At 33.5% G+C, this 16,667-nt stretch overlaps 1 protein-coding gene across 1 annotated transcript in view; it reads right to left on the reverse strand.

Annotated features, from left to right (window-relative positions):
- CNTLN (centlein) overlaps positions 1-16,667 on the reverse strand; it is a 176,997-nt gene that overhangs the window by 24,730 nt on the left and 135,600 nt on the right. The window contains 5 exon segments of the mRNA XM_066569755.1: positions 2,048-2,233; positions 2,595-2,723; positions 4,335-4,461; positions 6,111-6,205; positions 9,482-9,646. Coding sequence (XP_066425852.1) covers positions 2,048-2,233; positions 2,595-2,723; positions 4,335-4,461; positions 6,111-6,205; positions 9,482-9,646 — 702 coding nt within the window.

Raw genomic sequence — 16,667 nt, forward strand, 5'->3', positions numbered from 1 at the left:
ACTCTACCGCTATTTTTTACAGTAAGTATTATCACAATATTTCATTATAACATCAGAAACATAAGAGATATTTTAACAGGATTTATGTCATATTCTGCACAATTCCACTGAATTGCTAAGGATTCTACTTTTTTACGGTGGTATATTGTTAATAAAATCTGATTTTAGCACCCAACTAAACAAACTAGTTTACTTATAGACACTTTCTTTTAAAAAAATTGTTCTGCAGAGGAACAGCAATCAGCAAAACTGTTACTTGAAATATGCATGCATATTCTTTACATTCAGGGAAAATTATTATTATTATTATTATTATTATTATTATTATTATTATTATTATTATTATTATTATTATTATTATTATTATTATTATTATTATTATTATTATTATTGTTGTTGTTGTTGTTGTTGTTGTTGTTGTTATTTCATATTTACATTTTTCACATCTAGTGTAACCACAAAAGTGCTAATGAATATTCATGGTAATTAACAACAAAGCTGTCATCTCCTTCAACAATGAATGAAGTTAAGATAATAGTTGCTAATAGATCCTGCTCACTACTTTTACCTCTGAGAACAGAAGATCTTTTACTTTCTCATTTTCTAATTTTTGAAAAACTTTTCATTATGGAACTATGTAAAATATTGATGGCATGATTTTTTTATCTCCCTATTTCTGTAACTGCTACTTTCACTTTATTCAGTGAAAATATTCCAAAGTTCTTAGCAGGCTGAATGGAGACTGAATTGCTTCTCTCCACCATCAGTGACATAGGAGTACCTAATTAAAAATAATAGATAATACATTAGATTAATTCAGGATTTTCCATATTTAGCCAAAAATAAGCATGCAGCTGTGGAAAGAATACCTATATCTTCCTCTTAGAGTAAGCATTCAGTATTAGAAGAAACTCATGAAACTTTATAGTCTGTTCAAGAATAGTTACATCAAAAGGCAAACAGAAAATATTAATCACTTTAATAATAAACTTTAAAAATAAAATATCTATTTTTTTAAATAACATGGACTTTTTCATGAAAACCAGTCATTATTTTCACCTTGGATAAGTTAGCTTATGAATTACTTGAATTTCGGATTCCAAAGCAATATCAAACATTGTTCAGTCTTTTTTCATAAGGAGATTTTTATGAACTTAGCAACAGAGCTGAACATGGGATGATTTCAAATGCTAAAGGTCTGAACACTGCCACGTAGAGTGACTTTATATGCTTTCTTTTTCCAGTGCATCAAAATACCATTACCCTTTACTTTGAATGCTTCAGTCTTGCTCAAACATATCTGAAAGCAGCTCACTTCTACATAATCCAAGAGCAGAAGAGAAGTAGCTGATTCATGGGCTAATAAACAATAGCCTTCTTTGAAAGTTGGTATACAGTAGTTATACAGTACATTAATAAAATCACACAATATTCTGAGTTGGAAGAAACCCGCAAAGATCGTCAAAGTCCAACTCCTGGCCCTGATCAGCACCATCCCCAGGTGTCACACCATGTGCTCAAGAGCATTGTTCAAACCTTTCCTGAAGTCTATTAGGCTGATGTTGTGAACACTTTCCTGGAAGGAATATAAGGAAACAATATTCTACATACTGTTCTTAAAACTGCTTTCCATTTTGCAACATAGAGGCTTCCTTATATAGTATTTTTAACACAAGAAGCACATGCATATGGAAAAGGCAGTAATTCACAATAATCAATAGATATGAATTATTATATTAAATGTGTTGGGAATTTATTTGCTGCAAAGTAATCTGATATGAAACTAAGCACTTTCTTTTGGGACCAAGTATATGTCAGCCATATATAAAAAGATGACCAATAAAAGTTGTGGAAGTATTTGAAAGTCTGGGAGAGAGGTAGTGATTCTTTCTCCTTATTCAGACCTGACACCAGAACACTGCAGCGACTACAAACACTGCTCTGGAACAGGAAGTGCATCCAAGCCTTGCCTAATCTTTTACACTTCACTTTCAATCAAAAGCACCTTTGCTCAGGTGAACATTCAAAAGAAAACCAATATTCAAACCTTCACAAATGTCTTGAACTCTTCTACTTTGTCACTAGTGAGCAGCAGCTCCTTCTGTATAGTTTCCAAAGCCTGTGTACTCTGCTTAGCTAAGCCATGTAATTGTTGAGATGCAGCAGTTTCAAGCTCAGTCATAGCACATTCAATCTCAATCACTTTTCTCTATAGTTTAGTAATCTTGAGATCCTGAAAAACATCCACAGAGACACAGCAGTGATATGATAAAAGCTGATGGGGAGGTATGGTATTTCAAACGAATGAACAACCAACCTCCTACACCATAGGTGACATCACAGAATATTCCATTTGCAACATATAGTATGTAATTTCATGGCAAAAAGTAATTTCATTTTCAGTCGTTATGTCCATGTTTCAGTATGTAAATTTCAGAAGTGTGACTGAATTACATCAGAGAAACAGATTACAATTATTCTGCTATTTTCCCCCTTTCTGTACTGAAAGTGAAAGCTGATGACCTTGCAACTTTTCATTTTAAAGTAAGGTATGAAAAAGTTCTACAGTGGAGCCATCAAAACTCTAATTATACCTTTTTCTCCAAATCATCTTTGGCTTTGTGATACATCTGCTCATACTGAGACTTCTATTTCATAGCTACATTAAACCTTTGTTTCATTGAGTCAATGGAAGCTTTTTTGTCATCAGCCAGTGCCTTCGCCTGAAATAATGAAAGGCCAAGAGCACTGACTATCAAGATAGGAAACTTCAAAATTTGAATAAAATCAGAGCTAAGCATACCTATATCACATAAAAATATACAACTATATTAGTGAAGTATCTTTTTCTGAAATTGCAGACTTTAATAAATCTCTACTGTTTATCAAGTAGAGATCAGTTCACACACAACCTTGTTACATAAAGTTTTGACTGGCATTAAATATGAAGAAAAGCTGAGAGCTGTTTGTTCATACGTATTTTAGACCCACAGTACTTGTAAAAGGGAGTAAACTACAATTTTCACTAATTTCTTTTGTCAGAGAGAAACACATAAATTCAAACTCAGCTGAGAAAAGAATTGTCTATATGTTAATAGTCTGTAAAGCCTCTTAGATAATGAATAACTAATGCAAACACTGATTGGGGGTAAAAATGAAAAAAACCAATGCTCCTTAAAATCGTTCAGCTTTCCTACAGTGCTAATCACAAAGTTTTCCTGACAATATTGAGTAACAGGGAATTTCTTTGATCTTTTGCTGAAGATAATGTAAAATTTATCAAGCTGATTTTCCACATGGAATAATCAAAATAATGCATGGAATAATCAAAATAATGTATGGAATATGATTCTTTGGAAATGAAGTGCTTCGAATACTCAAAGCACAGCACTAAACCACATTATTTCATTCTAAATCTTTTATCCAAAATCAAAACCAGGTATTTTTCTCAGGTCATACCTTAGATCCCTTGCTTACTTAACATTCTCACTTTCTGGCTGTGGACTTCTTAATAACACCTTATCTTTAGCATGGAGGGTTATACATTAGCTCTCTTTGGAGCTGAAAATGCTGTATGACTGCAAGCAGGAATAGCGCTTGTGTCACTCAACAAGCACTTGCATTCTAGGCAAACAAAAGCAAACTGGACAGTTGTTCATTTCTATTTTGGGGTCATAAGCTGCATAACCTGATAGACAACCAAATATCAAGATCTTCTCTTGCCATTGAAGGCTAAAGTGCAGCGCATCAGTTGGATAACAGAAATATGCTAAGTCATATACAAATCCTCTTACCTTCAGTGAAATCATCCTAAAATTTTGCAGGAGAAAATAATTTGCTATAGAAGTCAAGCACTACCTACACAGTTAGAATTACTTGAGATAAGAACTGTGAATCATTCATAACACTGAAGTAGAAAATAGATTAACATATTAAAACATTTAACTACTATAGCCAGGAGAGATGCATGGACTTCATTAGCATATGTCATGTAAAATCACCCTTGTTTCAGGTCTACTATATTTTATGAACTTACAGTGCATAAAACTAAATCCCACTACTTACAGCATATCCTTGCAACTCTGTGTTCTGAATACTTTAATATTTAATTACACCTATAACAAAGATAAATTAAATTATGCTGAATCCATTCAAGCTATCACCATATACTGATTTCATACAAATTATAGTGGAGGGAATTACACCCTTCAATTAACTGTATGTTCTTTGCTTTAAGCAATATATTGATTTAATATGTATAGTGTGTTGAAACAACTTCTGTAAATCCACCAGCTTCTGTGTTTCTGAAACTAGGAATAGCAAGAAAGAAGCACCTTTCTCTCAAGACTTTCCAGTATTTGATTCGAGGTTTTCTCATTTTCTTGATTTGCTTTTAGGCAAGACCTTAAGTCTTCTATCAAGTGTCTTTTCATAGTAACGTCCCTCTCCAACTCAGATATTCTGCAGAAGAAGAAGTTGGACTGCATATCACTGCTAGAAAATTTGGTTAATATGCAACTAAAAGGTATAAAGGCAGTAGACAATCTATCATACCTGTAGCATTACAGTACTTTCAAAAATGAAAGCTGATGCAGTTCTTGCAATTTACTTGGTTCTCAAGTACTAAACCCAGTTTCAGTTTCTTATTAACAGATCTTTTTCTAAATATGCAATATATTTGTGATTTGATTTTTGCTTGTCTGAACTGAAATCACAATAATACTGAAACTATTATCAAAAAAAGGAAAAACAAACCTGCTGTGCCCACAAAATTCAATTAATTAAATTCCTTTGATGTCTCAATCATTCAAACACTATTTTTTGCAATATTATTTTCAAAAGAAAGTGAAATGGGGAAGACTCCTTTCCTCCAACTGAGTAATACATGGAAATAGTTGAAAAATCCCTATCCCTGTGTGTCAGATGAGATAAAATGCAAAATCTAGAAACAACATCAGCTTTTGTCAGAAACTTCCTGTAAAACCTGCAAAACTCTCATGTACTAAAAAGTAATCTTTGTTCAGTGAGAAAATTATGCCTTATAGAATGCTTCCACCATTATAACACAAATTAATATTTTAAATATAAACATAAGCAATACCTGAATATGTCCAGATATCTGGATTTTTTTCCAATGAAAGCAAAATGAATGGCAGTATATTCAGGAATACAACACTCTTAATACAATGTCAATATTGTATTTTTAAAAAACCCAGGAATACAATGCATCTAAAAATTTCTTTGATCTATTTCACCTTTATACTCTTACTGCTATTTCAGTTATTATATTTTACTGCTTATAAAAAAAATATCTATTTTATAAAGAAAGCATGCTACCCAAGAACTATTTTAAATTTGAAATCTTACAGTGGAAAAATTCACTTTGAAACATAAAATAAACCAATCTACAATGTAATAATTTTTAGGGCTCTCTATTTTTTAAATGAACTATTTTCAGATAAAAAACTGCATTCTTTCTTCAATTAAAAAATCAGAAGGGTTAGAGGAGTTAAAACCTTGGGCAGATAAGAAATTCAGGTACACACAGCTTTTTTTATATTTGAGATGGTAATATAATTGAAGAACAGCATCATATCAGTTACAGTAGGTAGAATAAAAATATCAATTGCATATTTGATAATTTTTGAATTTCAAAATGAATAATAGACCTGAATCAATTCAAATAGAAACAAATACAACTGTGCTTTTGAACTTTTTTATGAATATAAGACTAGCTATTTAATCTTATTTAAGCATCTGAACCTTGACATGTCTCTTAGCCCCTAGGCAAAGAATTACTGAATCTGAAAGACTGTGTTTAACAGCGCTGAGGAATTCATTTCGACTCACACCAAGGATAAAATAGCCTGAGTTCCGACTTAAGGTATTCTTACTGCCATACAGATACTGTACCTAGCTGCATCAGTTTATGAAAACCGCAATTTAAGCATAAACTGTTCCAGTTTCAAAAACGTCCCTGTAACAGTATGCAAGACTGCAGTAAAAAGAACACGTCGCTCTCCTAAGAGCCGAGGAACAGTTGACGCTGTAGCAATTTTACAGCTGCCACTGGGTGGCACCAGACACAATGGATAGAAGAGGCACCATACTTCGCTTGCAGCTCCCGAATCCATTCTTTTTCCTGGACTTGTTTTTTCAGTGACTTAATGGTGGTCGATTGCTTAGCGATCTCAGTGTTCGAATTCTATATTGAAAAACATTAAAATACAAATAGAGCAGACCGAATTTGATCACAGTCAACAGTAAATTTTGGAAAAAATTATCTGAGTAAATTTCCATATATTTTATGAAGATTCTTAGAAATTAGCTGGTATAAAAGGAGTGTTCTTACTTCCTAGAAACACTTCAGCTTAACTACATTCCTTGGAAAATTTGATGAAAATCAGTACATTTCCATTGTTCTAATAATGTATGGCTACTAGATGTTCTCTGGGACACTTGCAAGCACCAATCAGGACTGCATTTTCTCTTGCATAGCACGGTTAGAATAAAATGTAACAGAAGAGAAGTAGAACTGGATCTTCACTTGAACTATATCTTTGTACGTACAGTTCTACAGCACAAGTAATTACATCTTTAGAGAAAGAATGTCCAGTAATTCCTTTCATTTTAGGTATTAAGAAATACAAGACTATTTACAAGAGTGGTTGCTTTTATGTCTCCTGAAATTCAAAGCACAAGACAAAGACATTTCCATTTGTCTGTACTAACACAAATTCTACATTTCACTAACAACTAGGTATGATCCTAATTTTCAGGCACATGTCATTCCAATGAAGGACATTTATACAGTTGTTGGCCATTCCTCATTTGTATATAATAAGAAAAAAAGTGCTTCTATTCCTCCAGGCTATTACACATATCATCTACCCAAGATCTAAATGCAGAAAAACGGAATCATTCTACAGGAAAAAAAGAAAAAAAAGAAATTTACCAAAAAAAAAAAAAAAAAATTTACCAAGTAGCCATCTTAGCAATCTGACCATATGCATTGAATGCCATTGCTGACATGGCAGCTCAAGCACACCACATAGAGATATCTCAGAACTCCAAAAGGTGTTGCCAAAAGACACATGTTAAGCATATGTACCAAGTATGTATCTGCCTATATGTATACAGATTTAGCCACCATACTATAGCTTTTTACTCACTATGTATGAACAATAAGCAAACAGATCAGACATGCTGTAAACAATGATACTTCAGGAGAATTTTTCTGCTCAGTGCAGACTTGTAATGCCTATTAACATTAATGGGAGTATTGCACATAACTCTGTGCACCTCAAGGGGAGTATATATTCTTGTGTGCATAGTTAGATGTAAAATATTGTTCTTAATAACTTGTCTAGTCTATTTACTATTATTATAATGTGAGGTATAACCAGAAACTTGTTAAAATGTTGTATGCTAGCAGAATATTCCTGAGTTTCCTGAGACCTGTTTGTGGAGCTTGAGTTCCATTAGCGTAAAGTAGAGCACCCAGTTACGTGCTTTCCACACCAGACACGAACTTGAGTACTTAGGTGGGCCTCTGCACACATTCAGAGGCAAAGACATATGCTTATGGTATTTTGCTTCTGAACTCACCACCCACACTTAACACATTTCCTCCTGTTGGCAAAAATACAAGGAGTCAATACATACAATGTAAACAAGCACTGCAAAGACAGCACTAAGGAAAAAAAAATTAACCAGCAAGGCCAGGTACTTGGACATTTTGAGCTATAATGAAAGCTTTTGCTGCTTAGACATTCAGATATTCAGGAGAATAACTATGTGTCTCATCTTTAAGTCAGCTAGAAAGCCTGGAACAATAATTGAAAACCCTTTGTCAAATTCTTCAGCTAAGAAATGACTTGCAGGACTTAAACTAGCTTTAAATAAAGTTAAGAATTTCAGAAACTTGATTTAAGTAGTTTTTGAGCTCTTAATATTCAAAACTCTCATCCAATTCAGAAAACAGTGAATTTACTCTACTACATACATTTGGGGTCACAGACTATCTCCATCCTAAATATAGTTTTGCATACATGATTTATTTTTTCATTAAAAATTTAATATCTTTAAGAAGGAATTAAAAGTCATGCTGTATTTTTGATATCAGATTTATATATGCTTGCTAAATATTTCCTCTGCTGCAGAAACAAAAAAACCTTTGATTTTTCAGCAATTTATTTTGCAGTCCACATTTGGCAGACAAATAGAGTAGGCTTCTAGCATGGGTGTTATTCTTAAACTGTTTTAAAAAATAAACCGCATTTTTTTATTTTTCCTACCTGCATAGATCAATTGACTGCTAGGTTTCTGGATAATGAAGATATTCATCTAAAAGGTACAACCCTAATTAACAGCAACAGAAGCAGATTATTTAATCCCAAAACTAAAAACAATACTCAAGGAGACAGTGTGTATGGTTTTAAGACCTCTTTCTCATAATTAAAGCAGATCAATTTATGTGCCTTTTCATGGCTACTCCCTGCTGGCCTCATCTCTTTATCAATGTGACCTACCTTTACTAATCCCTGAATTTAGATGTTATGTATCCAGTGTCCAATAGCCACGATCTGTAATACCATGATTACCATCAACAGCTCAGAGGTCTGAGCATTACCCACACCTCCTGTGCTAGCACAGCTAATCCAGCATTTAGAGTCAGCTACGTTGACCATGTAACAGAGCCTTTTCTCCTAGCTGATCCTTTGGCAGACTTCTTGCTACTGTTGAGTTTCTTCTAGCAGCACGAAGCTGCACCATTTTGACCTTTTCTCTTTCCTCTACTATTTAACAGAAAACAATTGGAAAAAAAAAAAACCCTTGAAGACATACTGTTGCAAATATATTTCCTCCAGTGAGAAGAGAAGAAGAATTAATGTGTTTGAGACAGGCCACCTGCTGAGAAAGCTTTCAGAACAACACAGGCGAGTCTCTGCATCATTCACATGCAACAAAATCACCCAAGACTGAAAAGTGAAATCATCAATCAGTCAGTATTTTCCTAGCAGCTAATCTACACAAATACAAAATAATTAAAAGTCTCTCTGAAGACAAAGACAACACTGACACACACACAACACTGCTGCCCCATTACCTCAAATTCTTTGCTCCACTTTCACATACAGCTATTGCTTTTCTCCTTCTTAGATGAAGAAAGGAATCAACTGAATTCTCATCAAACCAATTTCACAGCCCCTTCCAACAAGAGCTACTTAATCATTCTGTGAAAACCCACCAAGGCTCCTATTTGGCCTATTTGATCTGCAGAAATTGTTTTAGAACTTTTAGTTCTGTCTATGAATACATTTCTACTTACCATCAAAGGCAATCTAACACCTAAGCTGCTAATCATTGGCTATGATATACGAATGATAGGCATATGGGAGTATAGGTATGCCTGCTTGACCCAGTTATGAACTACTGCTCATACAAATTATCCTCAGCACTAGATAATCTGTTCTGTCACCTTTAGTTTGCACTGCAGCTGTTTCATCTCTAAATCAGTGTTCTTTGAAGGAGCTGGTGTGGCTTCACTCTTGCTAGCAGTTTGAGGCAGATGTTCTCTCAACTTTAACTTTCCTTGTAGACCTTCCTTCTCCTGTTGCCACTTGGCCATGCTGGAGGTCAAAATCTGTTTTACAAAGAGAATAAACAATCACAATTTCATCCTAAAAACATTTCTGCTTGATTGTATGAGATGTGTCTCCAGTTCAGCGTTCAAGAGGAATGCAATTGTATATATCACATATATATCATTACATTGCATAGCTGTTGGTTGAATTCTCTAGTACAGGCAAAGATCAAATCTGGCAGAAAAAAGAAATCTACTACCACTGGAAACAAGCAATTATTTTAAAATTATAGGCAAAATAATTCAATTTTGTTGCAGTTTCAACTTCAACAAACAAAAATTATCATACGAAATTGTAACAGCAGCTACTGTTGAAACATGTTTACCTAGAGCCTTCCTGGAATTCAGCAATTATTTCTACACAGAATATGAATACCATGGTGTTGTAGATACCAATGTGAATTAAGGGTAGTTAAAAGTCAAATCTGTTATAATGGTGACCACTGAAAGCTCACTTCAATTGCTGTGTTGACAACTGCTATAAAGCATACACGCTTCTCTTGGCTTTTGTTTTGATATTTGTAGGGCTTGTAGAGGTTAAAGCAAAGTGGACCAGCTGCACTAACTATCTCCTGGTTGGCTGGTCTTTACCTATGTGTTATTTCATCCCTTTCAATATATGCACCATAGCCAGAGAACTGCACATTCCATAACCTTGACTCTAGGGCTGAAGTACTTAAGTGGTAAAAGACAAGCTGGAGCAGGACAGGATAACAGATGTTAGTTGTTTATTCCACTGGGTAGGTCTTACCACCCTATACTGCAGCCAAAATGCTTCTCACTTAGCAACATAAATGCTAAGTCCAATTAGCAGACGAGCCTTGTTAGGGATTTAGTTCAAATAAATATCATGCAAACAAACTCTCAGTCTTGTTGCACTTGACCGACAACCAACAAGACTTACTCAATCTTTGTACCAGTATATTTCACATTACTCCTTTCAGAAGTAATGTTTTAAATAATTGCTTTAATTTAAATAATATTGAATGTTGTTCTGGAAAAAGGGGAACAGAAATAATCTTCATGCTAGTGATTAACTTTCACAAAACTATAGTCAGCTGAAAGCCAACGGCCTAACAGCTCTCTGCTCCTTACAAGGGTTATTAAAATGCTATCTTATTATTCCATGTAAGACTGTAATACAGTAGCTTAACATAAGAAACAATTGTACAAAGTGGTATGGAAATACCTCAAAATGCAAAAAAAGCCCCTTATTTTGTGAAGAATCCTGATCAGAAGCATGAGAAGATACATGACAGCTTGAAATAACTGTGTGCCTGATTAGATGCGGATGCCAAATGAAATATCTAACCATAAATAAAAAAAAAAAAAAAACATAAAAAAACCCCAAAACCCCCAACCCCCCCCCCAAAAAACCACTCCTAAAAGCAAATTTAAAAATCCACAAAAAAAGGTGAAAGTTAAGTATTCTATTCTCAAGCAGTTTATTATTTAATTTACAAATTAGATTTTATACAGCTTGATATCATTAGGAAAAAAAATCATATACATGTGTTTATAAAAACATACACTCACATGACTATAATCTGAAGATCATATATACAGATAAAAGAGAGTCACAGTAATTCCCATTATGAATGAGAAAAGAATGCTTGTATATTTTTCATTAGCCTAAAAAAATATCATCAGTACAAGGAAAATTCATCTGGTATTTAAAGCTAAAAATCTAACACTATTTATTTCATATTTACCAAGCGCACTTATTAAAGTCAGTGGTCATTTTACATATGTATCCGAGCTAAGTACTGTTCTTAGTAAAGGAGTTAATGTTTCCATTCCCGTCTGTGTCTGTTGTCATTATTAAACAAGAGAGCAATATTGTATTTTCTAATTGACTATTCCTTAATCTGATATTCTCATAATTACTACATTTGCAGAGTAAAAGACAAAATATGGACCATTTCAATAAGAAAAACCAGCAGTAATACAGAAGGACATAGTATAGAAAAATATGAAAATTATGTTAATTTGTCCAGTATAACCAATATTTCTACATGCAGAATTTCATGATTCAGTGTCTCTATAATAAATTATTCATAAAAAGAAAAGAAAAAAATCATAGCTAGATCAATATCTCTGTTCAAAATTAGAAATGCCCGTATCTGCCCAAGATAGCTCACAACATGAATTGCACCGGCTACATTCTCAAAAATTATAGCAAATACATTCAAAAAGAAAAGGTCTTCATGGGACAGGTACTAAAGATGACAGTTGGTTAGAGAAACTACTTAAGGAAGTAGAAAAAAAGATTTTAAAAAAAGAATCTACATGAATGCAGAAACAGCATAAGAACTATGGATGGAGTGAAGGTAGCATATGATGTACAAGGGCCCAACTCGCAAAAGCAGACAGGCATGCAATTGCAATCAGACATTTCACATAACTTGTCTTTTAATACTGCTGTAGATTTTGTAAATGTACTACAGGACTGATAATTCTACTGCATTACTCTTTAATTTTAACTATTTATCTATTGAACAGTTATGAGAAAATCCTATGTAAATCCATGTGGGATGTAAAAAACAGACTCCCCCTGCCCTATCAAGAGATTTATGCCCAAAAGATATTCCTTGCATTTACTTAAGAAACAAGTTCATTACCCTAGCATTCTTCACCACTGCCTATACTTTAGGTCAAGTTTTAAATTATTTTTTAATTTTTCAGACACAACAAAAGTTCTGTGCATGTGCTACCACGGACACAAATCCTGAATGACAGAGAAAAAAGAATTTACTCCAGGGGAAGAGGTCACCAGGATGAAAGGTAGAAGAATCTTCAACATCAGCTAGACCAGATGTTGGTAAAGGCAGCCTACTGCTGTTCCTCTATGATGTAGCGGCCTTTGTCTGCTGCACCTCCTCCAGAGTGTTTTTGGCTTAACAGATGTTTATAGGTTCAATATTTTAACATCCATCTATCTTAATCTCCTTGCTCCTGGTATACCCATGACACTCTGTACTGCTGTTCACAAAGAAGTAAGTGATGAAAACTCAGTTTCTATGTAGTCAGTATAAAACTTCCAGTGACTCAGCAAGGCTGTTCACTATAAACTCTCTGCTCACAGCTGTGTGGAAGGCCCAATGGTTCAACACAGGAAGTTCCTGCTATGGCCTCTTGCTCCCTGGCATCACAATCACTCCATAAGGGGCTTTGGGCTCATTTTACAGAAGTCACTATTCTACTGCAACTGGCATGTATGAATATAACATTTCCGTTGGAAGGAGCTGATACTGTATTGCTACTGAAGGCACACAATCCCCCACATTTATATTTGCAAAATATATTATATAAAAATTATAAACCAGGATGTAAATCAGGCATTCTTGATGCACTTTTTGAGCAGTGACAGAATCATATCTTACTACTCATTTTGTAAACTAAAGCTAATATACTTCGATGTGTAAAATCCCATTTTCTGCAAAGCTTCCCTAAAATCCTGGCAGATGCAAACACTGCTATGTCAATAAAAAACCTGAAGTTAACACTCACTTTTCTCCTAAGAAACCTTCCTACAGTAGATAATAGAATACATTTGCCATATGCATAGCTCCTATACAAAGTTCTGTCAGAATTTAATACTGCTTCTATAAATGTTTTAAATAGAACACCATTTTTGCACAGTTTCTGCTTGATCATGAAAAACATACAAAATAAGCAGTACTTGTTGTACACGTAAAACATAACAGAACTTTTCAATCATGCTTGCAAGCAGAGAGCTACGTATTTATGATTTTACTCATTCTCTCAAATATTATTATAACATCATGATAAACCTATTTACAATATCCAATTTATTGTGTCAATCCCACTACTCCTGAAACAAAAATCTTCCTCTGCCTAATGGGTCATAGGAAAAAAAGGTGAAAATTAATAAAGATGGTATGTAGCTATCTGAAAAGATATATACCAGACTAAAAAGCTATGGTGAATACTTAATGTGATCATATAGAAAAAAGGCAAATAACTTCAAATCCTTGATCAAGTTCTTTTCATGCAAGTGCTGTAAGTGGTTGATTACTTAGTATTCTAGACATGAAGACAAAATATCAAACAGAAGTCTCTGGTGACTTAATATCCCATCCCTAAATTGAAACAAAGACCCCCCCAAAAGCAAGACAAACTTCTTATAAAATGTAGAACTTTTTTGTAATTTGTCCTTCTGAAATTTTGGTAAAATCTACCGAATCATTTAGTAGTATTTTTTTTCAGTCAAATGCAGTTATCAGGAGCTGACTATTCCACAAAATGTCAAATAAATGAAGGTAATATAGAGGACTTTTTGCCAGTGCTTTAGCTAGTTGTTAGACTTCAGTAGCCTTTAGAGACCATTAAGTACCCTTTGGCTAATTGGCCAATGGTAGATTAATCCTCTTTTTATTCCAGCAGCACTATTTTAACACCCTTTGCACTCTGTCAGTGTAGTATCTGAATGACAAAATAATATTGTGCATGAATAATAAGCAGAAAAGTTAAATTAACATTTCATGTTTCACATGCCATACCTATGTGTCAGGGAAAAGAACCCTCTTTTAAAGCCACTGACATTCAACTTTTTTAAACAATCTCATGTTGACACCTTACTGAAGTGAATCTTCCTAATTACTGCTAATTGCCTATCAAGCAAAAAAAAAAATCTTTCCTTGAAGTGCAGTTGTCTGGTATAGATGAACACAGCTCCAAAGCGCATAGTAAAGACAGGCATGACACTTGAGGTGTGCTACATTATTATGAGGTCATACTAAATATGGTTTGCAGTGAACAAAGCAGCTTTTAAGGATGTTTAAGGTACTAAAAATGTCAATCTCTCATGAAGTGTTTAAATTAGTTCCCCGAAGAAAAGTACAGACATTAACCAGCAGATAAGAGGTAAATTTCTCATCTCAGGTATTTTACTAAAGAAAAACATTTGGCCTATTATAGTGGTAACACAATTGCAGTTCATCTGCTTTATAACAGCAATATTTACATTGGAATCGCCCTTTCACATATAGAAATTATAAATTCAGCTGTTATTGGAAAAACATTTGTAATCCCTAACAAGAACTCCTAGACTCAAAGATTTTGAGTGTCTTCTTAAAACATGTACTATTACTGATCAATCATCACTTATAAAGGGCTATTTGCTAACACTTCATAAACAAAGGTTTTACACGTAATTTTAGTTCAGGTACTTACAGCTGATCTATAGCTAAATTTATTTATAACTTATAAAACCTAGCACTGCAACAGCAACTTATTAAATAATACAAAAAGAAAATCAACAGAATCAGTCCAGACAGGTCCTTTTTAAATTTTCATTTGTTTTTCTTTTTTTCTAAAAACTAATAATATCACAAAGATCAAGAGCAGAAAACGTAACTATATTTTAGAGAAACATAAACTGTCATATATAAATGAATTGGAGTTCTCCAAGAAATTAATTCCAATGAATTCTCTGAGAAATTAACTGCTCCTCTAACAAGAGACAAGTCTGAGTACAGAACTGTGCAACCAATACATTTTTTAAAAAAATTAGGGAAAATAAGAAAAAAACTTAGTAATAATACAAATTGTATTTTTTAAGATGATGAAACTGCTTCTGATATATGTCATCTGTATAATGATCATACCCATTCAAAGATAAAGGTTTTGTCCTGCAGCAATTCTAATTTAGCCTTCATTTTCTATCACTTCAATTTCATGTCTCTGTACAAGTAAACATTCCTGTATCCCATGTCTAATTTCTGTACATATTAAGAACACTCTCTTGCTTTCATACTAAAGCAGATGCTGCACTCCATCTGTCCTTGCAGATTTCAAGGGAATATAAGGACTATTAACTATTTATTTAACAGTACTTCCACAAGTAGTTTCATAATGATCAATTATATGATCACAACTGTATGATTTAATTTTCGTTGCGATTGATTTTCCAATATGGAGATGAAAACTGACAAAATATACAGATGTGCAGGACATTGTCTGAAAGGCCTTAATAGTTAAACAGAAAAACTACAGAACTTGAAGAAAACAATATTTAATAAAAATAAAAATAGTCAGTGTTTCAGTATATACTATATTTGAACTTATTTGAAGGTTTAATATCTGCTAGACACAACCCAGTTCATTATAACATTTTACTACAAATAAATTAAAAATGAAAATATAACTGGAGACATTTCATGATACTTTGTTCCATTTGAAAATATCTGAGTATTACAGCAAGCCAGATGTGAAGATATGGCTGAAGTTCAAAACCAATGTTTTCATGTTTCCAGCATTGCTATTTGAATAAATACTAATAAATACTAGTATTCCAACACCTAACATGTTGTGCACATCGAGTAATGCTATATACAGGGAAAGACTTCCAGCTGATGCATAAAATTTTCTCCAAGACTTGCATGGTTTTATACTTACTAGGGAATTTTCAATATAAAAGATCCATGCGATCTTTTGTAGTTAGGACCAGGTTTTACTGCATGGTTTTTTTTTTAAAACTAGACAGTATTTATCTGATTTCCACCAAACATGAGAGTTGGGGCAAACTCATAAAGATTGAATTTTTCATCTAGGGTCAGGGATAGTGCTTGCCATATTCCCCTTGCTTAATCTTAGCACATCTAAGCACTGCAAATGAACTGCTTGCATGAGAGCCAGTCAGGGAATTTCACAATCCCTACAACTCATTACAAATTTAACAGCAGCAATACTAAGTATTCATATGTTTCAGATAACACATACAAATATGCTGCACTAAAACTCATTGGGGGAAAAAATTAATAATGCTTCCATCTGGTTTCTGTATAACTCACATAAAATAGAGAGAAACCAAAATGAAAATGCTATTTTAAAGACTGTGTTTAAACTTTCTTTTGATTTACCCACTTAGTTCCAAAGCATATAGCTTTATATCTTTAGAAATGAAAGTTATTTTTAAGAGAATATATAAGAGGGAAAAAACAAAAACAAAAACAAAAGAACTGAAAGAATGGTGAAATATTAATTTAACTTCTCCTCA

This window comes from Molothrus aeneus, chromosome Z (genome assembly GCF_037042795.1).
Source record: "Molothrus aeneus isolate 106 chromosome Z, BPBGC_Maene_1.0, whole genome shotgun sequence".
NCBI lineage: Eukaryota > Metazoa > Chordata > Aves > Passeriformes > Icteridae > Molothrus > Molothrus aeneus.